Source organism: Salmo salar, chromosome ssa09, assembly GCF_905237065.1.
Source record: "Salmo salar chromosome ssa09, Ssal_v3.1, whole genome shotgun sequence".
Classification (NCBI taxonomy): Eukaryota; Metazoa; Chordata; class Actinopteri; order Salmoniformes; family Salmonidae; genus Salmo; species Salmo salar.
Window position 1 is genome coordinate 61,854,183 of NC_059450.1, and position 27,319 is coordinate 61,881,501.

Sequence of the window (27,319 nt, forward strand, 5' to 3'; positions counted from 1 at the left end):
CAGCCTGATTCACTCAGGGAGACGGTCATACAGGAAAGACAGATACGCATGTATAAGGTACACGTACTAATCCGAATACACACGATATCTGTACAATCTGTACAACAGTGTACAATTGAGCACAGAGAGTCTTCCTGACATGACTGTCCCTGGTGAAGAAAATGGGGGAAAGGGGATAACAGTGGTGTGTGTGTGTGTGTGGTGCGTGTCAATAGGTGTGTTTGACAGTGTGTGTCTGTTTGTCTGTTACCCTATGTGTGTGTGCAGATGTGTGCGGAAGGTTAAGGGTGTCAGAGGTCACCTTAATTCTCTTCTGAAAAGAATCCACAAAAGAGTCAGATATCTATGCTAATGGTTCCACGCACACACACACACACACACACACACACACACACACACACACACACACACACACACACACACACACACACACACACACACACACACACACACACAAAGGGGTAGGGGGTGGGGTGAGGACTAGGAGCTGCTGTTGTTTTCTGGGACTTTGCTGCAGCCTTTGTCTCATTACTTGCATATTCTGCATTCTGCTTCAGACACCGACTCCTGTTCGAGGAAAATCCTTCTCCAGCCGGGCCCGGGATGTGTAAAATTTACCACGGGGGTGTCCGGAATTTCATACTTTGCTTCCAAAACAGCTAAGCAACCTGGGAGCCAGAGTGAGGAGCCCAAAAGATCCCACACAGCCTGGTTTGGGGCAGAGAATCCACTGGCTAACTCATTGACCCTCCTTTTTGTGTCCACAGCCTCCATCTCGTTTTCCACCTCTTTTGGGATGTGAAACTGGCTTCTCCTTTCTCTCCACGCCGGGGCCTTGGAGAAGGATGCCCAACGGCCGTCAGCGACCGTCGCAGAGTTTTGGTGGAATTCTCGCACGCACGGTCTGACCAAGATAAGGAATGCCTGGCTGGCGTGAGTAAAGTGCGGCTCCCCGGATTGAGACGGAGCGCAGGATTATGTTGGTCGTGACGGTCGCAGCAGTGCTGGTCTATTTCTCAGTGCAAAACGACGGAGCCTCAGCGGCCCCTGGGAAGGCATGTTGGCTCGTAGACCCATCAGGTGTGGGTAATGGGAGCTGTGTGGGTGAGTTGGGTTCACATCTGTACTTTAGCAAAGTGTGCACTTGTTGGTACAGTAACATTTTTGTTCACTCTAGAACAGAGACAAACTGGTTGTATGGACTAAGGAGCATAGTGTTATGTCTATTTACTTATAGACATATAGTCTATTTACTTATTTTTAGATTTTGTGAAAAATCGAAGATTAACAAATTGGACCTTAATAAATGTAACTTGATCCTAAAGTCTTACACTTTGACACATGTAAACGATAACCAGTACCAGTACATAAATGATATTGAGCTCCATTATCAAGCATTGACGTTCTGTCTAATATTCAAATTACAAGATACATTGTATTGGTAGTACTCTCCTTACATTAGCCTTACATTATTTTCAGTCAGTCTCCACACCACTATACATTACAGTACATGTAACCGAAGGCGTCTGACACTATTTCGTTTTTGGCTGTGGCAAGTTGGTAAATAGTGACCCTTACACAAGGGTTACCTTTATCCCTGAGGGAAAACAGTGAGTGGGAAAGTAACAGACGGACTCCTCATGCGTCACAGCGAGCTGGCTGGGCAGAGTGTGTGATCTGGGTAGGGCCGGTCCTAGCTGGCCGTAGACAGTACTGGTCTCTGGTCAGTTGGACGAGCGCCTGCCTTTAGTGGTGTCAGTGGAGGCTTAAGTCAGGGTTATCCCCTCACACCCGGAGAGGTTATCCCCTATGACCGGGTCATGCCACTCCCATCGTCATCATGACAAGTGTAGTGGACGCAGTGGAGACTTGTGGAATGCATTCTCCATGGTCAAGAGGTTATCCCCTAGACTGGGTCACTTCCATGGCAGGTGTACTAGATTATAGGGGGAAATTCCAATTTGATGTGAACATATGTCACTTGTTACACAAATATCTCCCATTTACATCAATGCATGATTTACACATTGTTTAAGGGGATTTTTTAAAATCAGAAACGAAGATGGCCCCCAAGGATGGCCCTGAATGGTCTGCATTGTGTATCCTAGCAACTTAGTAATGACCTGTTTTTAAAGTTCTCCATCGGGCATCATTGACCTCACGAACCACCACACAGACAGATGATTCATTGTTTTTCTGCCCCTGGCCTATGGAGATTCATTGTTGTCTTCATTCCTCAACACCAGTGACTGGTGTCCATGGATGCACATGATAATGATGCTTCACCCATGTGTTGACATGGGCATGTTAGACTAGATTAGCATGTTGTTTTGGGTCAAGGTCAAAGGAAGAGCTATCGAACACAACACGTCTAGCATTCATGTTGTTATCCTTTTCAACGTGTCGCAAGGCAATGGTTGTCTCAGATGTTCTGTTTCCACTTAACAATAAGATTTTGGATTCACGCTGTTAACAGTTTCTCTTCCAAACAGCATGAAATAATTATATTTGAGTGAAATATAACATTATTTGGTACGTTACGCGCTAATATGATTTTAAACTTCCAATGACTGGAATGTCCAAGACAGTCTTTACTGACATATGAGGATGTTCACCATGTGAAAGGAGAGTATGAAAGCACATGTCGCTAAGAGACGACTGTTTTATTGGGAAGCAGCCAGAGCTGCCTTGAACTCTGCCCCATTAAACGCCATCAATAGGATTTTAGACAGCAACATTGATTCAACTCATTCAATAAAGGTATCAGCACAGAACAGCACACATTGAAAAGGGACTGCCAGTAAAGTTGCAAATTCTATAGCAATCGTGACTTGTGCAGCCCTGGACGTCTTTGTGTCAGGAAACTATGTGACAGTAAGGAGAAAATGGACAGCTATGGATTACAAACTGCCACACTATAGTACTGCACACTGTGCACCGTTTACTCACCTTGAAATGTCCAAACTGCGTCTGCATGCCACTCATTTGATCTCAAGCGGTTTAATGGGAATATGCATTTAGATTTTCTTCAGTTACTGTATCAATGCATATATTCTGCCTAGTTAGACGGGCCGTTGAGTTTTGGCCGCATGACACAAGAAATGTGACTATTCAGCTTCAGCTCCTAAAATCTCACTAGAAATGAGGTATTTGAGGTGTAACAGTAACATTGTAGGCTTCCTATGCTATGGTATTATATTATATTACATTGATTCAGCTTCAGAACATTTTCCCAGAAATATTTTTAGTAGCTCCGTGTATTCTCACATTGAAAGCGCTCTGGCAGTACTGCAGAGTATGACTCAGTTGGTCCCGTCTAGTACCTGATTTCAAATCTTAGGTTACTTCCGGTCCAAAATGTGGGTCCAGTGTGTGTCACTTCTGAAATCCCTAACATCACAGTCCTCCAGGTTTATACAGTATTTTGGTTGTCTGATGTGATAACGACCGTTATCATACACTATCTACCATCTATGATTTAGAATCTATGTTCCTTTTGGAAAGCTCCAGAGCCCTATCTGATCTTCGGCCATGGTAAGGCTATATACCGAATGGACCTTGACGGAGGGAATCAAAAAAGGGTTGTGACCGGTGTTGGAAACTCTATTCTACTGGACTTCCACTACACAGAGGGGAGAGTTTACTGGGCCGATAAAAAGACAGGGGTCATCTACAAAGCAGCGATGGATGGAACACAGAGACAGGTGCATCCCCATACTACTAGTTCACCTTAAACAATGAATCACCTTAAAAAATGAAACAGAATGTAATATTACGGTGTCCATATAAGGACAGAGTCGGAGTTGGAGTCACAAGAGTCACAGTCACCTACCTCTTGAAAAGAGTCTCTTGATTAATGCCACAACACCCCGCCTCCCCCTCTCCCCACCGCAAATAAACAACCTTTTCTTTTCTTGAACTAACACTTGCACTTTTCTTATTATCATTGCATTTGCTGATCGCTACTTATTGAGGAAGATTAATGTGCTTACTATGGACCGTGATTTGCAGTTGTCTCTCTTAGCTACATAAGATGAATGCACTGTAAGTCGCACTGGATAAGAGTGTCTGCTAAATTACTAAAATGTAAAATGTAATGTAAAATTCTGTCCTAATATGGACACTGTGACTCTGAGGCTTTCCTAATATGGCCACCGTATCCCATGGACAAAGTATTACCTCCTATTTGTCGCTGGTCAATATGCTAATACCTATTGTATACAAGGTTGAGTCAACGACATGAATGGTTATAGATCCACAACTGTACTGCATCCTTTTCAGAAGCTGCACTCATCTGAGAAAGGGATCTCAGGCCTTGCGGTCGACTGGGTTCACAATTTTGTCATCTGGACCAGTGGAGAAGTGGGAAGTATCAAAAGAGTGGATACAGATGGTAAAAACGAGAGGACTCTTCTAAGACATTTATCTCAGCCAATCTCCATAGCAGTCGCCCCAAATGACAGGTAACGCAATACATTATCTCAACATGTATCTCTGTATGTTTTCAAGTAACTATGAGTAAGATTAGAGCACCGGTGACAAACATTCCAATGCAGTTCCTTAAAGTTACCCACCATCTTGTTTGTGGGTTACTATAATGCTTGGCCTTTAAAGGGTCCTTGCCTCTTTTAACACGGCTGGCACATACCTGTAGGTGTAATCTGGCAGATTGCCACTCACTTACCTCCACTCTCTGGTCAGAGAAAAAGGGAGCCATTTTGAACTTCAGAGGCGATTGCTTCATGCCAGACAAGTATAAGTGAAGTACACCAAAACACAGATACATATTTTTTTGATTATCTGTATTTTTCCTACGTGAAATTCTCTCCTGTTCACCAATGTGTATAACACTGAGTGTACAAAACATTAGGAACACCTTACTAATATTGAGTTGCTCCCGCTTTTGCCTTCAGAACAGCCATACCTCGTTCAAAGGCACGTCAATCGTTTGTCTTGCCCATTCACCCTCTGAATGGCACACATACACAAACCATGTCTCAAATGTCTCAAAGCTTAGAAATCCTTATTTAACCTGTATCCTGCCCTTCATCTACTGTACACTGATTTAAATGCATTTAACAAGTGACATCAATAAGGGATCATAGCTTTCACCTGGATTCACCTGGTCAGTCTGTGTCATGGAAAGAGCAGGTGTTCCTAATGTTTTGTACACTCAGTGTTGTGTACATTCAATCTAACCTTGTGTTAATGTGGATGGATAAATTTGGTGTAATCACCAATACCCAGAAATTGCATGTGTACTTGCTGAGGCATGTCTGGGCATGTCCTCTTACCTGATTTCAAGTCTTCAATGTGGGACACTTCCTTATCCCTAAAACCACTATACCTTTCCTCAGATTTATATTCTGGCTGTCCGACGGGATCACACCCAGTATTCAGAGGTCGGATGTAGCGGGAGAGATGATTACTACAGTGCTGAAGATTCCGGAGAGACTGGGAGGGCTGTCGGTCGACCGGACGGACAAGAGACTGTTCTGGGTCCAGTTCAGTCTGGAGGGAGAAAGTGCCATTGGGTCGTGTGACTACAACGGGAATGTTGTCAATGTCATTGACCAGCCACTACTGTAAGCAGATGTCATTATAGTTATGTCACTCATTTGTCAGCACAGGTGACATATAACTCCAGTGGTTAAATATCACTGTTTTGACATATTGTAATGAGACAGTGTTGCAAATGGGCAGCTATCTGTATTTAGCACTAGAGCAGTATACTGTAAAATTAGATACATCACTTGTAGATCGGTTTATATTATTGCTAACTTCTGAATATTCTTCCCACCAGGTCTCAGTCTTTGGGGATGTCTGTGTTCCTGGAGCAAGTCTACTACACTGATATGAGTTCACGGACCATACGGCAAGTCAATAAGTACTCAGGGGTTGAGGCAGAGAACATCAACCTAAAGCGAATGACACACCCCTCTACTGCTGTCAAGGTGGTACATCCCCTCAGCCAGCCAATTGAAGACTCCATGCCTGTCTTTCCAGGTCAGAGTTCAGTGCATTTTAGCTGTTTCTTCAATAAGTTTGGTCCAACTCTGTTCCAAAACCTTGAACTCTGTTCTAAACTTATTCCATAACATTTTTAATGCAGCGTGTGATGGTCGTACAGGAGTGTGTGTGAATGTGTGCTCCAACCCAGCTGAGCAGGGGATCTGCCAGTGCACTAAAGGCTTTGCTCTTAGCAAACATGGGAACTACTGTGAAGGTATGGTATTCATTCATTTAGCACCAATGCTGGGTTATGTTATGCTTTACTATGCTTTGATATACTATGTGATGTTATGAAATTGCAGTATTAGCAATTTATTGTATTAATTGTTGAGTGTGGAATGGAGGATTACCTACAAGGATTACTAAGAAATAATTAGACTAAACATACAAAAATGTAATCCTAGATGTCAATGAGTGTGGCCTGTGGGACCACGGCTGTTCCCTGGGCTGTGAGAACATTCCAGGCTCCTACTTCTGCACCTGCCCCAAGGGTTACGCTCTGCTTCCTGATAGGAAAACCTGCCAAGGTAAGACAGCACTTCTGCAAGAAAGCAATTCTCCTTCAAGGTCTTTGCTGATCCTTGACCAAAAATGGTATTGTCTTGTTGATTTGGAAAGTATGGTTATTTACTTCTGAATGTTTCTCTTGACAATAATACTATAAGAGAACAGCGCTTTGTTGTACATGTTGTGTGTTTAGACTTTGAGATTGTGTGCAATGCCAGCTAATCTTGTGTTCAGTATTGAACACTAGTTACAGCAAATGTTTATTTTGATTTTGATTAATTAGGATCCCTATTAGCCAATGCCAACAGCCAGTCTTACTGGGGTCTGACATATAACGAAAAATACATTACAGACAAAAACTTACATACATTTAAAAACATTAACATATAGTGTGTGTGTGTGTGTGTGTGTGTGTGTGTGTGTGTGTGTGTGTGTGTGTGTGTGTGTGTGTGTGTGTGTGTGTGTGTGTGTGTGTGTGTGTGTGTGTGCGTGTGTCAGTTACACATACATGTCAGTACATACACACAACAAGTAGGTCACATGAGGGAGAGTCGTTGTGCCGTGAGGTGTTGCTTTATTTGTTTTTTGAAAGCAGGTTTGCTGTTCAATTGCGCTATATAAGATGGAAATTAGTTCCATGCACTCAAGGCTCTGTATAATACTACACATTTCCTTGAATTTGTTCTGGACCTGGGGACTGTGAAAAGACCCCTGTGTGTAAATTGACTATACAAAAATGTGGAATTTCCAACACATTGATGTTTCTTATAAAACAAGATGTAACGCAGTCAGTCTTTCCTCAACTCTTAGCCAAGAGAGGCTGGCATACATAGTATTAATGTTAGCCCTCTGAATACAATGAAAGGCAAGATGTGCCGCTCTGTTCTTGACCAGTTGCAGTTTAACTTCTGTGCAGCACTTGACCATATGACTGGACAATGATTAAGATAAGATACAACTAGAGCCTGCAGGACCTGCTTTGTGGAATGTGGTGTCAAAAAAGCAGTTAATCTCTTTATTACGGACAGACCTCTCCTCATCTTTACAACCACTGAATCTATATGTGTTGACCATGACAGTTTACAATCTAAGGTAACACCAAGTAATTTAGTCTCCTCAACATGTTCAACAGCCACACCTTTCATTCCCAGAATCAGCTGAGGTCTAGAACTTAGGGAATGAATTGTACCAAATACAATGCTCTTAGTTTCAGAGATGATCAGGACCAGTGTATTCCTGTTCACCCATTTCAAAACAGACTGCAACTCTTTGTTAAGGGTTTCAGTGATTTCATTAGCTGTGGTTGCTGATGCTTATATGGTTGAATCATCAGCATACATGGACACACATGCTTTGTTTAATGACAGTGGCAAGTCATTGGTAAAACTAGAAAAGAGTAGAGGGCCTAGAGAGCTGCCCTGCAGTACACCACACTTTAAGTTAGAGAAGCTTCCATTAAAGAAAACCCTCTGAGTTATATTAGATAGATTGCTCTGAATCCACGATATGGCAGAAGTTGAAAAGTCATAACAAATATGTTTTTTCAACAACAGGTTATGGAAAATAATATCAAAGGCTGCACTGAAATCTAACAGTACAGCACCCACAATCTTCTTATTTTCAATTTCTTTCAACCAATCATCAGTCATTTGTGTCAGTGCAGTACATGTTGAGTGCCCTTCTCTATAAGCACGCTCAAAGTCTGTTGTTAATTTGCTAACAGAGAAGTAACATTGTATTTGGTCAAGCACCATTTTTTCCAACAGTTTGCGAAGAGCTGGCAGCAAGCTGACAGGTCTGCTGTTAGAACCAGTAATGGCCCCTTTACCACTCTTGGGTAGCGGAATTACTTTGGCTTCCCTCCAGGCTTGAGGACAAAGACTTTCCTCTAGGCTCAGAATAAAGATATGACAGATATGAATGGCTATAGAGTCAGCTACAGTACCATCCTCAGTAGATTTCCATCTAAGTTGTCAATGCCAGGAGATTTGTCATTATTGATCGATGACAATACATTTTCCACCTCCCCACACTAACTTTATAAAATGAACCCTTATGTAGTCGTAACATTCTGTATACTCCCCTTGTCCTGAGGGTCAAAAATGACCTGCCTTCACTAAACCCCTAAAATAAAGCAGCTTAATTGAATTTTAAACCCCATATCTATTTTGCATGAAGAAACAACCTGTCATTCATCACAAACTTTGTGAATATCTGGGTTTTCCCTCTTCACAATGCAGAAAGACTGAATTTAATCAGTGGACACCACTCATTTTAATTACAACACACCTGTCATAATAGTGAAGCTGCGCATGCGCACATAACGTAACATATCTGAGCATCTAAGAAACTTAAAGAAATCACTCGTGGTTCCCTGACCAGGAATCGAACCCGGGCCGCGGCTTCCATAAGACTCCTCGAAGAATATGTGAGACTTGCCCAGATCAGGTTCGAAAGAAGCCTCACACCAACTGGAGCCATAGGTCATCCAATGGGAGTCACGTTTTCAGATGGGAGTGAGGCTTCCTACGGCGTGGTGCTCTATCTCCGTTGGGAGACGCAGAATGGGGTCGTAGTGAGGCTGGTTGAGTCAAAAGCAAAGCTTACCCCTCTCAACCAGAAAGGAGACGTGATTAAGGCAGAGGTATGTGGTGCTGTCTTTTCGATCCGCCTGAGAAAATACCTTGTAAAGCACTGCCGCATCAAGGTCGCACGCTGGGTCCACTTCGTGGATAGCCAAACAATCCTGGGAGCAATTCACAAGGATAGCTATGGCTACCAAACTTTCTTCGCTAACCGCATCGGAGAGATCCAGAAGGCTGGACCAGTGGAAGACTGGAGGTGGATTGAGGGCAACCTGAACATAGCAGACATCATCACAAGGGGAGCAACTCCTGAGGAACTCGATGAAGGGTCAGAGTGGCAACAAGGCCCAGAGTTCCTGAGTTGGCCTGAGGCTGAGTGGCCTGTGAAGACAGCCAGTGAGATAGTGACCAGCGTAGCTGATGATGTTAAAAGGTTGCAGAGAAGAGCGTTCTCAGCTGTAGTCACCAGGTCTCAGGCAGAAAAGTTCTCAGGCCCCAGCAATACTGATGTTGGGGCAGACTTGCAAGACTCCGCACCGCGACCGCAGATGAAAGACCAAGGTCCAACTCCAGCAGTAGAGAGGCCAAGGAGGAAGCCCTGGGGTGTAGCTCTAGTGCGCCTTGTCGGGCACGAACGATTCAGTAGCTTGTCTAAATTGTGTGGAACAATCGCCTGGGTTCGAAGAGCGGCAGAATCCTGGCTGAGGACAAGCTACCAAGCCTCGAGCTCAGCAAACTGGGAGGTGAGGGGGCCCAGGCTGTCTGTGGGAGAGAGAACAGCGGCTTTCCAAGACCTAGCCCTTGCAGCCCAAGACGGCGTGAACTTTCAGGATACGACCTTAAACCACCTTGTTGTGATGAAAGATGACAACAATGGACTCTTACTTTGTGGTGGTAGAGTCCAGTCTTGGAATGAAGACGGAACCGCTGTACCTTTAATCCCGTTTCGGTCGTGGCTGGGGGCCTTGCTTGCGAGGGAAGCTCACGAAGCGAATCATGAAGGGGTGGCTGCCACACTGCTGCACACTAAAAGAAAGGTCGGATTGCTACAACATATCCAGACGAGAAGGGGGTTGTCTGGGATGCGGACATAACAACCTGCATGGGTCTTCCAGCTCCCATGGTTCCCAGGGCCCGGAGAAAGGACTCTACCATGCACACAAAATCGTCATTCGCAGGGATGTGCGGAGGTTGGGGATCTTGATTCCTGCTGAAGACCAAGAGGAGGTAAGATAAATCCTCGCCATGGGTACCCAAAGACTGTGACTCTGTGTTCTTTGCTTAGCTAGCGGGTAACCCTGGGAGGCAACTGAGTGCTTCGAGGGCAAACCTACACTCAGTAGGAGGAAAGGTGGTGGAGCCTACCTCCTTAGTTAATACATGTTGTTTGTAAATGCCTACAAAGACTGGACTTTAGTTTGAAATTCTCACTGAGAGACTCAAGAGACTGTGCCCTCCTTGGATCTTCGATCAGTCGGCCATGTGGGAGGTGTTGAGACTTCTAGCTCACTCAGGAAAAAAATTAAAAAAATAAAATTAAAAAAAATACAAAAATATATATATATATATAGATAGATAGATAGATAGATAGATATAGATAAAAGAGAATTAAATGGGGTACGAGTGATTTCTTTAAGTTTCTTAGATGCTCAGATATGTTACGTTATGTGCGCATGCGCAGCTTCACTAGGACTTAAATTACAGCACCTGGTAATCACTTGACCGCAGACAATCATCAGGAGCACACAGCCCGTTGGTATGTAACTGCGAACTACTCAGTCTAGCATTGATGTTTAAGTCACTTTTATGTTTGTGCACTGAACGTTTACCTCACTGTGTCGGTGTTAGTTGGCCGGGAGTAACTTGTAGCTCGCTGGGTGCGGTAGCTCAGCGACCCAAATGCTATATAGCATTAGGATATTATTATCAGCCCTTTGCATTGTGCTGATTGTTCGGAGCACTCTGCTGGTTTCTGGTGGCGGTGGTGATAGCGGTGGTTTGGTTCGGTGATCCATGGTGGAGTGCCACATTATGTTGCGTTTGTGCGTATGTAAATCCTTTGGACGAGGCATGTGGTGGCATGGGTTCTGTGTCCTGTGACAGCGTCCATAACAACCTGTGACAGCAGAGTCACTGTGTGCATGCTCCTCTGGCGCTGGGCATTCTGGGTGATGTAGTCGGTGGTGTTTAAGCCAGATTTGCCACATCTTTGATGGCGTTGCAGGCTTATTTGATTTTCATTATTTACATTATTATTATATTACTTGAATAATATACTAAATAATATATCTGAATAATATATTGTCATTACTTGTTTGTTGTATTTCAGGTTTGTATTTGATTTAAAATAAAATTAAGGACTTCCAGAAAGGACAGCAACCTTTTGACAAAAGAGATTACTATCAGTAATTAGTATCAGTGTCACAGAAAACAATCACATAAATCAATGATATTACAGCAATACATAGAAAAATTAACAGTGAAAATCACTTACATTACAGACATGGAACCAGTTGCTCATTCACTGTTACTTCAGGCCCAGGGTTGTAGAGGAATGACAGACGCTCCACTCACTTCTCCCAAACCTCTCTTATGGTTGCCAGTTTGTCTCTCACACGTCTTGCAGGTCTTGACTCACGGTCATCAAATCGTAGCATTCTTGAGAAAGTGTGAAGTACTTCAGTTGCATCGGGGCACAGAAAATCGCCTTTCCACTCTTTGCATCCCAGAGACTACATGTAACCTCACCTCAGGACCTATACACACCTGCTAAGATTAGCAGCCCTATCTAGGCATGCAGGTCAATCTAATCCATCCCTTTCCTGTTGTCTCCAAATTTACAGAAAACCTCCAAATTTGTCAACTCCGGGATGATTTTTTCGATGGCTAGTGTGATGAACATGCAGAATGTTGAGGCGATTTCCTGGGCATGGGCAACTGCATGTCTGTGGGCCCTGGGGTCATACTTATGACATTTTGTGCTGCCATCCTGCCCTGGTTGTCATATGGTGAGAAGGACCATGTTATTTTTTTGTTCTTTGACAAAAATGTATCTTTCAGCTTGGGGGATTTCTTCTTCATCTGAAGATGACGCATCGTGCTCTGGTTGCATTCTTCCCTATCTTCTTCTTCAGATACCTCCTCCTCTTCTAAATCATTGTTCTCTTGTCCTCCTGGACATCTGAAAAAATCTGATCTGCGACCTGTTGGGCACTGAAATGTGCACTCATGGCTTCAGCAAAGAGAGTACTGGGGGGAACAGTCATCTGCAGCACCTTTATCGCCTCTAACTGCATTTCCCATTAGTAAACAATGCTTTCAAGAAATGTTTATTTTGTCTGAAATTGTTTTTATTTTGTCTGTGAACTTGAGTCATGTGTGGGGTCATGGATGGGAGATGCTGCACATGCACAAGACAGTTTTAGTTTTGTCTGAGTTTAATCAGTAGCACACAATCTCAATTTCTCATTGTGTGTGTGTGTGTGTGTGTGTGTGTGTGTTTTGTGGTGTGTAAATTATTTTATAACTGGTGGGTCAAAATGACCCTAAGACAGTCTTTGTAACCTGGTGGTGTACAGCTTTTATGGAAATATGAACAAATGCGATATTTCACTTTTTCTAATGTTGGGGTCACTCTAGGAAAAGTCATCAAATTTCAAGTTGAAAAAAAAAATCATTTAGGGGGTTGCCCCTGGAGACAACACAAGGGTTAAAATGTGCAATGTCTTTCTTTCATTATTATTATTTTTTTTTATACTTGAGTACAATGGCTCACTGTTCGTTGTTGGCATTTCCTGCCTAAGTTTGCCCACTTTGTCTATAAAATAATCATTAAAATAATTGGCAACATCAAATGGTTTTGTGATGAATAAGCCATCTGATTCGATGAAAGAAGAAGTTGAATTTATCTTTATGCAAATAATTTCATTTAAAGTACTCCAAAGTTTACAGCATTCTTTATATCATTGAGCTTGGCTTCATAATACAGTTTCTTATTGTTTTTGTTGAGTTTAGTCACATCATTTCTCAATTTGCAATAGGTCAGGGAGTCAGATGTGCAGACAGCCTTATTAGCCACTCAGTTGTTCAATTCCTTTCAATTCCTCATTATGGAGCCTCATCAGTTTTAACAGTACGTTTCTTAACAGGTGCATGTTTATCAATAATTGAAAGAAGCAACTTCATAAATGTATCTAATCAAATCAAATGTTATTGGTCACATACACATAGTTAGCAGATGTTATGCGAGTGTAGCGAAATGCTTCTAGATCCGACAGTGCAGCAGTATCTAACAGGTAATATCTAACAATTCCACAACAAAACCGAATATCAAACAAAACCTAATACATACAATCTAGTAAAGGAATGGGATAAGAATATTTCAGTATAAAATATATGAATGAGCAGCGACAGAGCGGCTAAGATGCAATAGATAGTAAAGAATAGATAGTGAAGGATACAGTATACATTATATACATATGAGATGAGTAATGTGAGATATGTAAACATAATGCAAAACAAAGTGGAACCAAAGACTCTCCATGGTCAGGGCGTGACACATAAAATTAAAGTGACTAGTCTTCCATTTTTTAAAGTGGCCAACGATATCAAGTCTGTAGGTTGGCAGCCGCCTCTCTTTGCTAGTGGTGGCTGTTTAACAATCTGAATCTCAATTGTGCACCTGTAAAAGTTAGTGAGGGATTTCGGTGACAAGCCACATTTTTTCAGCCTCCTGAGGTTGAGGAGGCGCTATTGCACCTTCTTCACCACACTGTCTGTGTGCGTGGACCATTTCAGTTTGTCGGTGATATGAACACCGTGGAACTTGAAACTTTCCACCTTCTCCAATGCTGTGACGTTGATGTGGATAGGGGGGTGCTCCCTTTGCTGTTTCCTGAAGTCCACAATCATCTCCTTTGTTTTGCTGACATTGAGTGAGAGGTTATTTTCCTGAGTTGGAGGCGTGCACGGCCACACAGTCGTGGGTGAACAGCGAGTAAAGGAGGGGGCTGAGAACGCACCCTTGTGAGGCCCCAGTGTTGAAGGTCAGCGTAGTGGAGGTGTTGTTTCCTATCTTCACCACCTGGGAGTGGCCCGTCAGGAAGTCCAGAATCCAGTTGCACAGGGCGGGTTCGAGACCCAGGGTCTCAGGCTTAATGATGAGTTTGGCGGGTACTATGGTGTTGAATGCTGAGCTGTAGTCAATGAACAGCATTCTTACATAGGTATTCCTCTTGTCCAGATGGGATAGGGCAGTGTGCAGTGTGATGGCGATTGCATCGTCTGTGGACCTATTGGGACAGTAAGCAAATTGAAGTGGGTCTAGGGTGGCAGGTAAGGTGGAGGTGAAATGACCCTTGACTAATCTCTCAAAGCACTTCATGATGACAGAAGTGAGTGCTACATGGCGATAGTCATTTAGTTCAGTCACCTTAACTTTCTTGGGAACAGGAACAATGGTGGCCCTCTTAAAGCATGTGGGGACAGCAGACTGGGATAGGGATTGATTGAATATGTCTGTAAACACACCAGCCAGCTGGTCTGCGCATGCTCTGAGGATGCAGTTTGGGATGCTGTCTGGGCCGGCAGCCTTGCGAGGGTTAACACGTTTTAATGTTTTACTCATGTCGGCCACGGAGAAGGAGAGCCCACAGTCTTGGTAGCGGGTCGTGTCGGTGGCACTGTATTGTCCTCAAATCGTGCAAAGAAGTTGTTTTTAATTTGTCTGGAAGCAAGACTTCGATGTCCACGACCGGACTGGTTTTGTTTTTCTAACCCGTGATTGTCTTCAGACCCTGCCACATACGTCTAGTTTTTGAGCCTCCACTTTGCGTCTCCACTTTGTCTCTATACTGACACTTTGCTTGTTTAATTGCCTTACAGAGGGAATAACTACACTGTTTGTATTCGGTTATATTTCCAGTCGCCTTGCCCTGATTATATGCGGTGGTTCGTGCTTTCAGCTTTGCGCAAATGCTGCCATCAATCCACAGTTTCTGGTTAGGGAAGGTTTTAATAGTCACAGTCGGTACAACATCTCCTATACACTTCCTTATGAACTCGCTCAACGAGTCAGAGTATACGTCAATGTTATTCTCTGAGTCTACCCGGAACATATCCAAGTCCATGTGATCGAAGCAATCCTGAAGCATGTAATCCAATTGATCACTCCAGCTTTGGATACACCTAAGCATGGGCGCTTCCTGTTTAAGTTTCTGCCTATAGGAGGGGTCAGATTTATCAAAAGGAGGGTCATGGTCAGATTTGCCAAAAGGAGGGTGGGGGAGGGCCTTGTATCACGGAAGTTAGAGTAGCAATGGTCGAGCGTGTTACTCAGTTGGGTACAGCAATCAATATTCTGATAGAATTTAGGTAGCCTTTTTCTCAAATTAGCTTTGTTAAAATCCCCAGCTACAATAAATGCAGACTCATGATATATGGTTTCCTTGATGTTCGTTGTGAGGAATTCTTGGTTTGGTGAACAAAAGGACTTGAGTTCCTGTATGTTGTTACAATTACACCATGGGTCGTTAATAATAAAACATACGCCGACAGCATGTCCCCAGCTAGCCATGTTTTCGTGAAACAGAGTATGTTACAATGCCGGATATCTCTTTGGAAAGCAACTCTTGCCCAGATTTCATCAACTTTGTTAACTAGGGACCGGACATTAGCGAGTAATATACTCGGGAGCGGTGGGTGGTGTGTGCGCATCTGAAGCCTCAATCGAAGACCGCTCCGGCACTCTCTCCTCCGGCATTGTTTTGGGTCGGCCTCTGGAATCAGTTCGTATGCCCTGGGAGGTGCAGACAAAGGATCCGCTTTGGGAAAGTCTTATTCCTGGTCACCATTTCACAATGGTGAAATGTATGAGTAGACCGACATAGGCCCCTTACTTTGATTGGTTCAGGTGAAGTCATCAATGAGAAACAATGTAATCCAGATGGATTTGAACTTTTTTAAATCATAAGTTCATAAGTGATTTCAAGCTAAATAAAGTTATGTCAGCATATTTCAAGGCAGAAAGCTGGGGCGGCAGGGAGACTAGTGTTGGACTAGTAACCGAAAGGTTGCAAGATCGAATCCCCGAGCTGACAAGGTAAAAAAAAATCTGTCGTTCTGCCCCTGAACAAGGCAGTTAACCCGCTGTTCCTAGGCCGTCATTGAAAATAAGAATTTGTTCTTAACTGACTTGCCTAGTTAAATAAAGGTAAAATAAAAAGTTAGAAAGCTTCAATTTAGTCTCCACTTCAGCATTACCAGGTAACTGTGGTACATCACACACGTTCGTTGAATGTGGGACTTGGACTTAGAAAGCATTCTCATTACACTTTCACCTTTTTGGAAGGGATTAGTGCAGACATCTTAAAGGGATTTAATTCAAGTGCGTAGAGGTTAAGAGGCTTTTTTCCCACTAACCATCTGGCTTTGTCCAGTGAAAACTGTGTTGTTGCCAAAAATTGGCAAGAGAGTAAAGTTGTCATGCACGCTACTTATTTAGGCCCATAGCTCCTCTGGGAGCGTTAGCCATTGACAAATCCACTAGACTGTTCTGGGCAGTCCTTTCCATCTCAATCCAATTCCGGTTTTCTTTGTGTCTGCTTCTGTAACGTGTGCGCTGGGAGTCAGGAAGCAAGTTCAGGGAGTGAATAATCAATAAACTAAACATAACACAAAACACGAATAACGCACAGACATGAAACAGAAACAATGACGCCTGGGGAAGGAACCAAAGGGAGTTACATATATAGCGCAGGTAATCAAGGAGGTGATGGAGTCCAGGTGAGTGGGGATGGTGACAGGTGTGTGCCATAACGAGCAGCCTGGTGACCTAGGGGCCAAAGAGGGAGCACAAGTGACAGCTTCAAGCTCCTGCCTCCATACACATCTACCTTGGATTTAGATGTTGTCACTATTAGTGTTATCTTAGGTGGTGTTAGGAGCATCACTGGTGTAAAGTACTTAAGTAAAAACACTTTAAAGTACTACTTAAGTAGTTATTTTAGGTATCTGTACTTTACTTTACTATTTATATTTTTGACCACTTTTACTTTTAAATAATGTACTTTTTACTACACACATTTTCCCTGGCACCCAAAAGTACTCGTTACATTTTCAATGCTTAGCAGGACAGGAAAGTGGTCCAATTCACTCACTGATCAAGAGAACATCTCTGGTCATCCGTACTGCCTCTTACATGGAGGACTCAGTAAACACAAATGCTTTGTTTGTAAATTATGTCTGCGTGTTGTAGTGTGACCCAGGCTGTCTGTAAATGTAAAAAAACAAGAAAATTGTGCCAATTTGAAATGATTTATACTTTTACTTTTGATGCCTAAGTATATTTAAAACCAAATACTTTTAGACTTTTACTTAAGTAGTATTTTTCTGCGTGACTTTCACTTTTAGTCTTTACTTTTACTCAAGTATGACAATTGGGTATTTTTTCCACCACTGGTTTTCATCGCTCACAACCCTTCGTGCATAGCCCTTAATCATTTGTGATTTTTGGTTCTGTAGTGTGTTCACTGATGTTGTAGCATGAGAGTGAGGATATTATTGCCTGAGCATCGGATGTGGCCCGAGGTTTAAGTTCAACGCACAACATGCAATGCTTTGCGCGTGACACAATTGATAAGGTCAGCTCAGGCAAAAAAAAAATGAAATCAGTCAAAGTCACAGGACATCTGATTCTGGAATAACATGTGTATTGGATTATTACCACTTCAACTGAGATAGAGCTGCTTTGCAACATTATATTATCATGAATTTCGACGATAAAGTCATCTGTATGTCTGCCAAGCTGCAATACACCACTGGGTTCTTTATATCTTTGCTAATTATCTGCCCTTGCATCAACAGAGACCTCACCATGTCTGGCCAATATGACCCAGTGCGATAATGGATGTCTTGCTACTGATGAGGGGACCATCTGTGTGTGTCCAGAGGGGTCCATACTACAGCCGGATGGACAGACCTGTAGAGGTACTACTACACTAAATGTTTTCCTAAAGCCACTGGAGATGTGTTACAGAGTGGAGGTTTTATCAGTGTTACAGAGTGGAGGTTTTATCAGTGTTACGGAGTGGAGGTTTTATCAGTGTTACGGAGTGGAGGTTTTATCAGTGTTACGGAGTGGAGGTTTTATCAGTGTTACGGAGTGGAGGTTTTATCAGTGATACGGAGTGGAGGTTTTATCAGTGATACGGAGTGGAGGTTTTATCAGTGATACGGAGTGGAGGTTTTATCAGTGATACGGAGTGGAGGTTTTATCAGTGATACGGAGTGGAGGTTTTATCAGTGATACGGAGTGGAGGTTTTATCAGTGATACGGAGTGGAGGTTTTATCAGTGATACGGAGTGGAGGTTTTATCAGTGATACGGAGTGGAGGTTTTATCAGTGATACGGAGTGGAGGTTTTATCAGTGATACGGAGTGGAGGTTTTATCAGTGATGTGGAGTGGATGTTTTATCAATGTTACGGAGTGGCGGTTTTATCAGTGTTACAAGGGGGAGGTTTTATTGCTCAGTGTCACTGAGTGGAGGCTGTGTCACTGAATCTCTCCCTTTTTGTGTGTGTGTGTGGGGGGGTTCACCCAGGCTGCTCCTCTTCCGACCGAGGGGGCTGTAGTCAGCAATGTTCCCCCATCACTCCTGGTAGGTGGGAGTGTGACTGTCTGCCCGGGTACAAGATCCACCAAGACGGTAAACGCTGCACAGCCACTGGTGAGTCCTCACTGATACACACACACCACATACGCTGTCACGCATACAAGTACATGTAAACACACACAATAAATAAACACACAGGCACACACACATTCACATGCAAAAAGAGGTATGTTTGCCCTCTTGTTTTTTTATTTGTCATCACTTCATTTTATTATGTTCCAGGACCCCCACCTTATCTGCTGTTTGCCAACATAGTAAACATCAGACGTGTTAATCTGGATGGGACTGGTGACCAAAGCCTTGTGGAGGAGCCGAGGGGAACAGTGATAGCTCTGGACTACGATCCTGTACAAAACAAAGTAAGGAAATGCTTTGGGTTTTCAAAGGTAGAAGTGATCTAACAGTGAAGTCAGTTATACAACTTCAAAACTGCAGCGCAAAATCACTCGACTGTTCTGAATTTACTATGGAGCACTTTGGGTCAGCTGCTTTCAGATCTGTTGCCACCTATTGGTCATTGCTGGTTACTGCATGACTCTCAATGAAGGGGAAGTGAAACTGTTTGGTCCATGTCAGGCAATGATGCTTACGAGGCATATTGATTAAAAATAATAAAAGGTGTGTATTTTCCTAGGTGTACTTTGCCAGTACAGTACTGAAGCAGATTGAGAGGGCTGATTTGGACGGCGGGTCCAGGGAGGTTTTGCTCACTGAGGGGTTGGACTCACCAGAGGGCCTGGCTGTGGACTGGGTCAACCGCAAGCTCTACTGGACTGACCGAGGGTGGGTGGTGTACCCCAGGGTTCAGAACTAGGGCCAATGCTATTGTCAGAACCTCATTTAAATTTAGCACACACACACCTACATTGACATTCAGACTGAACAATTTGAAGTTCTAACAATGAATTATATCATGCATGGTTTGTTTCTATTCTATTCATTCTCCTCAAATTATATCTACTCTTTTTTAATGTATTTTTTTATCTTAGGCCTTGGACATGATTTTTGAATTCTGTCTTTCAGCCTCTCAACTATTGACCGCAGCACCTTGGATGGCTTCGACAGAGAGACCATTATTAGCAAAGGCATACAGAAACCAAGGGGAATTGCAGTTCATCCTTTAGCCAAGTACGATATTTTAAATATATTTCTTTATCAGAATTTTTGCTACACATTGTCCTCTGCCTTTTAATTGCAGATGGGTGAGTTATCATTTCTGTTCTGTTTCTTGAGGAAGTTGTTCTGGACCGATATGGGTACCAGGCCTGTGTTGGAGAGTGCGTCTTTGGAAGGAAGTGACCGTGCGGTCATTGCGAGCACTGACTTGGTGTCTCCTAGCGGTCTGACCATTGACTTCACTGAAGACAGGCTGTACTGGTGTGACAGCCAGAGGGGCGTACTGGAGATGGCATCCCTGGATGGCTCCAACCGACAAGTCCTGACAGAGAACGAAGTAGGTGAGGCTTCTGTGGAATACACACACACACACACACACACACACACACACACACACACACACACACACACACACACACACACACACACACAGTTAAAAGGTTATAGCCTATATTAACTAAATATGATACATATTCTTATTGTAATTTCATTGTCTCTTCTGATTGGTCCAGGTCGACCTTTTGACCTGGTAGTGTTTGAGGACAGGTTGTGGATCACGGACAGGGAGCAGCAGCTGCTCCTGAGTGTTGACAAGCGGACGGGGATGAACCCAGAGCGTCTACATGGCAACATGGTCCAACCGGCATCCATAGTTGTGGTTCACCCCCTCGCCAAGCCAGGTAGCAAGAAGAGTGAGAGAGAGAGACTCCATAATATTATTGTTAAAAACCTATGTTTGCTTTATTGCAGTCTTTTACCAAATGCATTTAATTGTCGTCCTCAGGAGCAAATGTTTGTCTCTATCAAAATGGGGGCTGTGCTCAGGTGTGCGAGAGCAGGCTAGGATTCGCCCACTGCTCCTGTCACTCACACATTGCCCAATCAGCTGACGGCAAAGATTGCTTGCCATCCTACGGATCAACAGGTGATATGAACCCCAGTTGACACCTTTCATAAAGATTCAGGTTGAGTTTGATTTTAAAAGATGCAACTTTGGTCTGCTCATCATTTTTCCTACAGATTCTGGAGATGGCGAGTCTGCAGACCCGTTCTCTCTGAAAAACAAAACTTTGAACGATGAAAGCATGCCTCTCCCTGTGCCTGGTCTCTCTACTGACGGGGAGGAGGCAGAGGACAACCTGGACGAAGGGAGTGAGCCCACACTCTTCATTGAGAAGATGGTGTCAGGTAAAAGCCACACTGCTATAACAAGAATACTATAGATTTCATACTGGCACAAAATGGCTGCAAAAAAAATTTGGTCTTTTGAAACATTTTCGGCAACATCCTTGCACTTCCAGACCAGGATGACTGTTTCTCTCTCCGTTGTGATGTGAATGCACAATGTCTACTGGATGGAGGCAACCCCACCTGCCACTGCCTGGAAGGTTTCACTGGGGATGGAGAGCTGTGTGTGGGTGAGTGCGTGTGTGTGCATACGTGTGTACCTGTGAACTCTTTTTGACTTCTAATTAAATTCCTATTTAGGAGAATTGGGCCGGCAGGTAGCCTTTAAGAGCATTTGGCAAGTGACCGAAAGGTCGTTTGAATCCCCGAGCTGACTAGGTGAAAAATCTGTTGATGTGCCCTTGAGCAAGGCACTTAACCCTCATTACTCCTGTAAGTTCCTCTGGATAAGAGGATCTGCTAAAGGGACTTAAATGTAATTCCTGAACACAAAAAAGGGAATTAGGTGTGTATCTTGATGTGTAATGTTGTGTTTCTAGACCTTGATGAGTGCATGTTGGGGATGACCCTGTGTAGTATCCAGAGCTCAGTGTGTGTCAACACCGCTGGAGGATATTACTGCCAGTGTCGCCCTGGCTTCAGTGGAGAGGAACACCACTGTACCGGTGAGCACTCACTCATGAACTTTGATGATTTAAAATTCATTTTCATATCATTTACATTTTCACAATCGTTTTCATGTTGTTTTCTTTCCCATTTAGATATTGACGAGTGTAAAATGGGAACACACAAATGTGATGAGCGAGCGGAATGCATCAATACTATAGGGAAGTACCGCTGCAAGTGTCAAGCTGGCTACAGTGGTAATGGACACACATGCCAAGGTGCAGTTCTACACACAGTATCTTAACAAACATTACTACTGCAACAGTCTCTATAAAGAAAATTATGCTCAACTTCTCCTTAAAGTTTTTTACGACATCACCATAATCCCCTTTGTCTCAACTCCTTTTTTCTTTGTGTCTCCTCCCTCTCTCTCTCTCTCTCTCTGTCTCTCTGTCTCTATCTCTCTCCCTCCCTCTCTCTCTCCACCCTCTTTCCCTCTGCATGTTTGCAGAGTTGTCAACTACGTCCTCGTGGGTGACCACCAGTAGGCCTATGGACGTCACCAGCCAATGGCTGAACACTAACACAGTGGAGAGCTGCCCCTCATCTCATGACACTTACTGTCTCTACGAGGGAGTCTGCTTTTACTTCCCAGAGATGGAGTCCTATGCCTGCAAGCAAGTACCTCTATTTCCCTCCTTGTACATGGGTCAACACCGTTATTTACTGACTTGTCAACAACATTAGGGGGGCAAAAATACTGTTTTTATTACTCTTATCCAATCCTTTCAGATACAGTGGCTGGGAGTTCGGGGTTAATATTGTTTCTTCATAGGGATTTTCACTCTAGTAAGTCAGTCTTGATAACGGCAGTAGGTGGCACTATTGTTCCATATATACAGCTTTTCTTTACCAATGGTAACAAAGTGAGATAAAGGATTGCATCAACAGTGGGATAAAGGAAACAGTAAGATATAGGATTCTAAAGTTTGCCGCTGCTTTGGTCTGCAAAATATACAGAAATGTTCTCAATAAGCATTCGGTCGACTTTTCTCATAAATCAGCCAACACCAGTTTTGAGTTTGTTGTTTTTCAGAATGTGTGTTGTGTCATACTGTATGTGTGTGTTATATTAACAGTGAGTATTGTGTGTGGTGTTCCCAGCTGTATCTCGGGCTACATGGGAGAGCGCTGTCAGTTCAGTGATCTGGAGTGGTGGGAGCTGCAGCAGGCCGAACAGGAGAAGAGAAGGAACGTGGCTATCGCCCTGGGCATGGTGGTCCTCATCACCCTGCTCTCCATCGCTGCCTGCGTCACCTACTGCTACGGGTGAGAGAGAGAATTGGGGTGGTGGGGGGACTGGGATTGTTGGTTGGGTGGGTCTTATACCACAGTAACCCTCAGTGTAATAAATCATGTACTTAACCTGTAACAGGCTGCTGTAGTCCTTACCACGTTTTGGTCAAAAACAGATATAGCTGTGGTACGCAGTACACACAGTGTTACAGCCTGTACTTATATATTAAGTTCAAGATAATTACATAAGCTATTCCCTTTAGGAACCATAGAATAAAGTGTATTAAATACCCCAGACATAAATAGGCTTCGTTCAATTTTGCTCAAAATGAATGGTCCAAATTGTTATCAGACTGGGGCCTTTTGCTGTGTGTTTACTGTATAGGTGATGTTGGTGTGTGTGTCCATGTAAACGTGATGCGTAAAATTTTATATTAGGCAGAGGCATCGGGAGCATAGGCCCAACAGATTAAAGACATGGGCCTTCCGTGGGGCTAACACCATGACAAGTATGCAATCCCCTTTGCAGAAACATAAAGAGGTGTCTATCAAATGCAGAGTGGCGTGGTCCGTGTAATATAGGTGACGGCACAACAGCAGGGGAGAAAATACAAAATGAGCTAATCACATAGAACAAATGGCGGCGTGTGGCCCCGCTTTTGCTGAGGTGCCATGAGCATACATAAACTATATTCCCATCCTTTTGATTCCACACGCACACACACCCTCCCTTAACTGAGTTAAGTGGCTGATTCTCTTGACGGATGTTTTGGTGGCTTAGAGAGACACAACGGTGTCTCTGCGGCTCTTTTGACTCACAAAGCAGGGTCTTTTTCTCTTCCAGGGTCTCTTCCTTTGGCTTCCTGCTGAAAGAGGCATGCTTTCAATTACATGCTTGGTTTATCTTGTTCTACAGCAATTGCACATCAAAATAGGTCATTTCTCTGCCCCAAGATGGACCCACTGAGCTATATCCCGGTTCAAACGCTACACTGGTGACAATAGGCAATAGCTCTTTCCCAAAATTGCCTTTCTCACTTGGCTGCAGGTGCAGATGTACCTTTGTGCAGTTTAGTTTTTCTAGCTGATGCACCCAACACACTTGAGCGTACGGGGACACACACACACACACTCTCTCTCTCTCTCTCTCTCTCTCTCTCTCTCTCTCTCTCTCTCTCTCTCTCTCTCTCTCTCTCTCTCTCTCTCTCTCTCTCTCTCTCTCTCTCTCTCGAAAATGTAGTTCACGTCCAAATACACATCTTCTCCAGGTGAAAAGACAGTTCATAGAGATCAAACATACACCACTGTAATAAAGCCACTTACTCTATATGACTACAGTGGACTGTAAAATTGATGTTTCGCCATCCTTTACTTCATGGCTCTTTGCATGTGATATTATCTAGAGGCATGCTGTAGGCCGTGGGGACATGCTTTACTGTGGAACTGATACGGTCTGTCAAAATGATACCACCAGTCAGGACTCCCAGGTCACCATTTACATAGATATGAGCAACCATATTTACTTGTCGGTATTGACACAGCTTACTCTCTCCCAGTGTATTCTATATCCGGGGTGACACTGGCATTGGAGTCGTCATGTGTAATGCACTGAAGACAACATAAACCCCATTCCCTCTAGATCTGTGAATGAGATACCCTATGTTTTCCATTATAACATGAAGGGATGTGTCTTTTATCGTGCAATGCTTGCTAACAACGGCTCATGGTTGCTAACGACAGCCTGTATAAATGCATGTACACTTTAATAATGCATTATGGACAGATGCATTGCATGTTACTGTATTCTTTGTCCACAGGAATGATTTGACACGTGACATTTTTACAGTTTAGCAGACACTCTTATCCAGAGCAACTTACAGTAGTGAGTGCATGCATTTTCATACGGGTCCCCAGTGGGAATCAAACAACAACTCTGGCATTGCAAGTACCATGCTCTACCAAGTGAGCCACACAAGACTATATGTTGACATATGACACAATGATATACCATGTGATTGCAGGTCCAGGAGATTCATTCGGAAACACCCCTCTGTGGATGACATGAGCGAGACAAGCACCAGTGATGACACCATGTCAGAGACCACCGTCCCCAAGACGCCACGGGTAAGTCTGAACCCAGTTAATGGTGACTTCCATACAGAAAAACAATGACCAATCACAAAAGGCCTTGTGGGTCACATGCAGACAGTTTCGAGAATATTTTTTGAGCAGTGTCCCAAAACTACTAGTAGGCTACTGTATGTTACCATACTGTGTTCCCCAATGGTTATCCCTTCTGTTTTAGTTCTATGTTGTTTTGGAACACGGTGGCGATGGAAAGGTCATTCACGTCATGGGCTCTCCAAGAAGAGTTGTTTGTCCCTCTTGCTCCTCCGAAACAGGTGCCATCACACATGCTTGTTTTAAAGAATCACAATCAAATAAAACATGTTATTTATAGGTTATTAATATGAACTTATGGCTTTACTATGTCATTCCTTTGTAAGTACCTTCCAATTTCTGTATAGTGAAATAAAGCACAACAACATTGTATTATTGGGCCCTGGATTGAGGCGAGCTTTGCTTTGATTGGACAGGTGAAAGCTTTGTGTCAGAGGAGGTAGTGACTCTTCCCAGACTCAACAAAGGGTACGAGTGCTCTTTTGGATTGGCTACCATGGAGACCAACAAGACAGGCGCCAACCACCTCAAGTCCATCGACAACCTCATCTTCCTGGATGACCCTCAGCCTGTCTCTGCCATCCCTCAGCTCACCTGAGGCCATGCCCACTCATATACCCTTATTAAATGAACCAACCCCCAAATGAGAAACCAAAAACACACACTGGGACCTGGAGATTGTTAGCCTGGAATCCACACTGAATATCGTCTACTAGGACGGTCCAACTTCCCATCTATTGGAGCTTCTCCAGACTGAGTTCGGGAAACAATAGCGAAACGGAGTGATATTCAGTGTCGATTCCAGGCTAGGAGAACCCTTAGGTTGCTTAAGATTCTGTCTTTCCTTGAAGTTAAAAGCCCTGTATTCTCTAGGGAGTGGCTGTATTACCAGATTCTCTGGATGCCTCTTCCCAATAGCTAAACAACAGCACCTTCTGCTCATGTGAGACACTCGCAGAACACCTACACCCGGTGAAAGTTTGGCTACCCAGAGGTGGAAGGCTATTTCATTGACGCACTGTTTATCAAATTGTGTAGTATTGCATGATCACTGAGAAGCGAAATAACAGTTGTATCTTATTTATGGTTCAAATGCGATTGTTTTGCCCCAATGCAATGTCAAGACAGGGCTAAGCTACATGTTACATGTTATGTTTTCATGCAGGCTAAATGTCTTTGGTTTCACCCCACATTTAGGATAAGGATATTCTCTGTGTCCTGCTTATGTTTAAGGAACTGCAAGATGCTTAGTTAGAACAGACAGAGAATTTTGTAGGCACACATCAACACATTTGTGTGTGAGTGTGTGGGGGGGGGGGGTTCAAATCACCACAGGGTTTTTATTTCAGCTGTTCAGAACTAAAGTAACACATGCACATAAGGTAACACGGTTGTTTAGGTCTGGGGAAGAGGCGTCCTGGGGAAGAGGCGTCCTGGGGAAGAGGCGTCCTGGGGAAGAGGCGTCCTGGGGAAGAGGCGTCCTGGGGAAGAGGCGTCCTGGGGGGCGAGACTGGGGCTGAACAGGCTGTCCAATCTGGTCACACAACCTCTGCCTAGCCTATATTTAGGTAGACCTATGTGGGGCGAAAATGAATCTATATCCGTAACATTTGCATATCCTTCATTTTTCTGGTGTTCCAACTAGGATATTTGTTTATGGTCACCTTTCCTTGTTAGTTGCTGTATAAGAGATGTGTTAATGTTTAATCAGACAAAATGTGCCATGCTACATCACATTTAAAATGCATGTATTGAATCAAGGCTTGCTTTATAAAAAAGAAAAGAAAAAGATCATTGATTAAAAAGTTGCTTCTCTGAGTGTAAGGGTACTCAGTGTAGCTTTGTGCCTTCCAAAGATTGCGTTGCCATAATACATTTCAAAAGTTTTAGAGAGGTGTTTCTTTCTATCAGCTTCAATGTGATGATATCAATGTGACCTATTCAAAGATTGCTTGCTTTGGTAAAGATAAATGATCAACAACCGATTCGATTTGGACAGTACCTGCGATGTACAGTGATGCATTGTATTGCGATCACACCTCTGAGTCACTCAGAGCTTTAGGCATACTCATTAATGGCAGCATAGTGAAATAGAGGGAAATAGAACATAGTAAAAGAACATACCAAAAATGGACTGTTCAGGCAGAGAACCTGTG

At 43.5% G+C, this 27,319-nt stretch overlaps 1 protein-coding gene across 3 annotated transcripts; it reads left to right on the forward strand.

The window, feature by feature from the left end:
- Positions 1–522: 522 nt before the first annotated feature.
- Positions 523–26,954, forward strand: egf (epidermal growth factor). Of its 3 annotated transcripts, none has more exons than XM_014211953.2 (24): positions 523–1,104; positions 3,483–3,704; positions 4,282–4,463; positions 5,358–5,585; positions 5,804–6,006; positions 6,113–6,226; positions 6,417–6,539; positions 17,967–18,089; positions 18,705–18,830; positions 18,999–19,135; positions 19,411–19,559; positions 19,800–19,904; positions 20,010–20,233; positions 20,405–20,572; positions 20,677–20,817; positions 20,913–21,080; positions 21,194–21,310; positions 21,620–21,745; positions 21,842–21,964; positions 22,198–22,363; positions 22,851–23,015; positions 25,004–25,106; positions 25,288–25,384; positions 25,580–26,954. In XM_014211953.2, exons 1-24 carry the CDS (start codon positions 1,090–1,092, stop codon positions 25,759–25,761), a joined length of 3,507 nt encoding a protein of 1,168 aa, XP_014067428.1. In that variant the 5' UTR covers positions 523–1,089; the 3' UTR covers positions 25,762–26,954. The 3 variants fall into 3 exon arrangements, with proteins under 3 accessions (XP_014067428.1, XP_014067426.1, XP_014067427.1); XM_014211951.2 differs by having other exon boundaries at positions 3,505–3,704; XM_014211952.2 differs by having other exon boundaries at positions 3,511–3,704.
- The last annotated feature ends 365 nt before the right edge of the window (positions 26,955–27,319 follow it).

What these genes read in the sequence shown, in the direction of transcription:
- egf (XM_014211951.2), top strand. Translation starts at nt 978, where the DNA reads ATGTTGGTCGTGACGGTCGCAGCAGTGCTGGTCTATTTCTCAGTGCAA. An exon ending in ACATGGGAACTACTGTGAAG is followed by an intron (nt 6,227 to 6,416) that starts GTATGGTATTCA and finishes ATGTAATCCTAG; the next exon opens with ATGTCAATGAGTGTGGCCTG. An exon ending in GCCATCCTACGGATCAACAG is followed by an intron (nt 20,818 to 20,912) that starts GTGATATGAACC and finishes TTTTTCCTACAG; the next exon opens with ATTCTGGAGATGGCGAGTCT.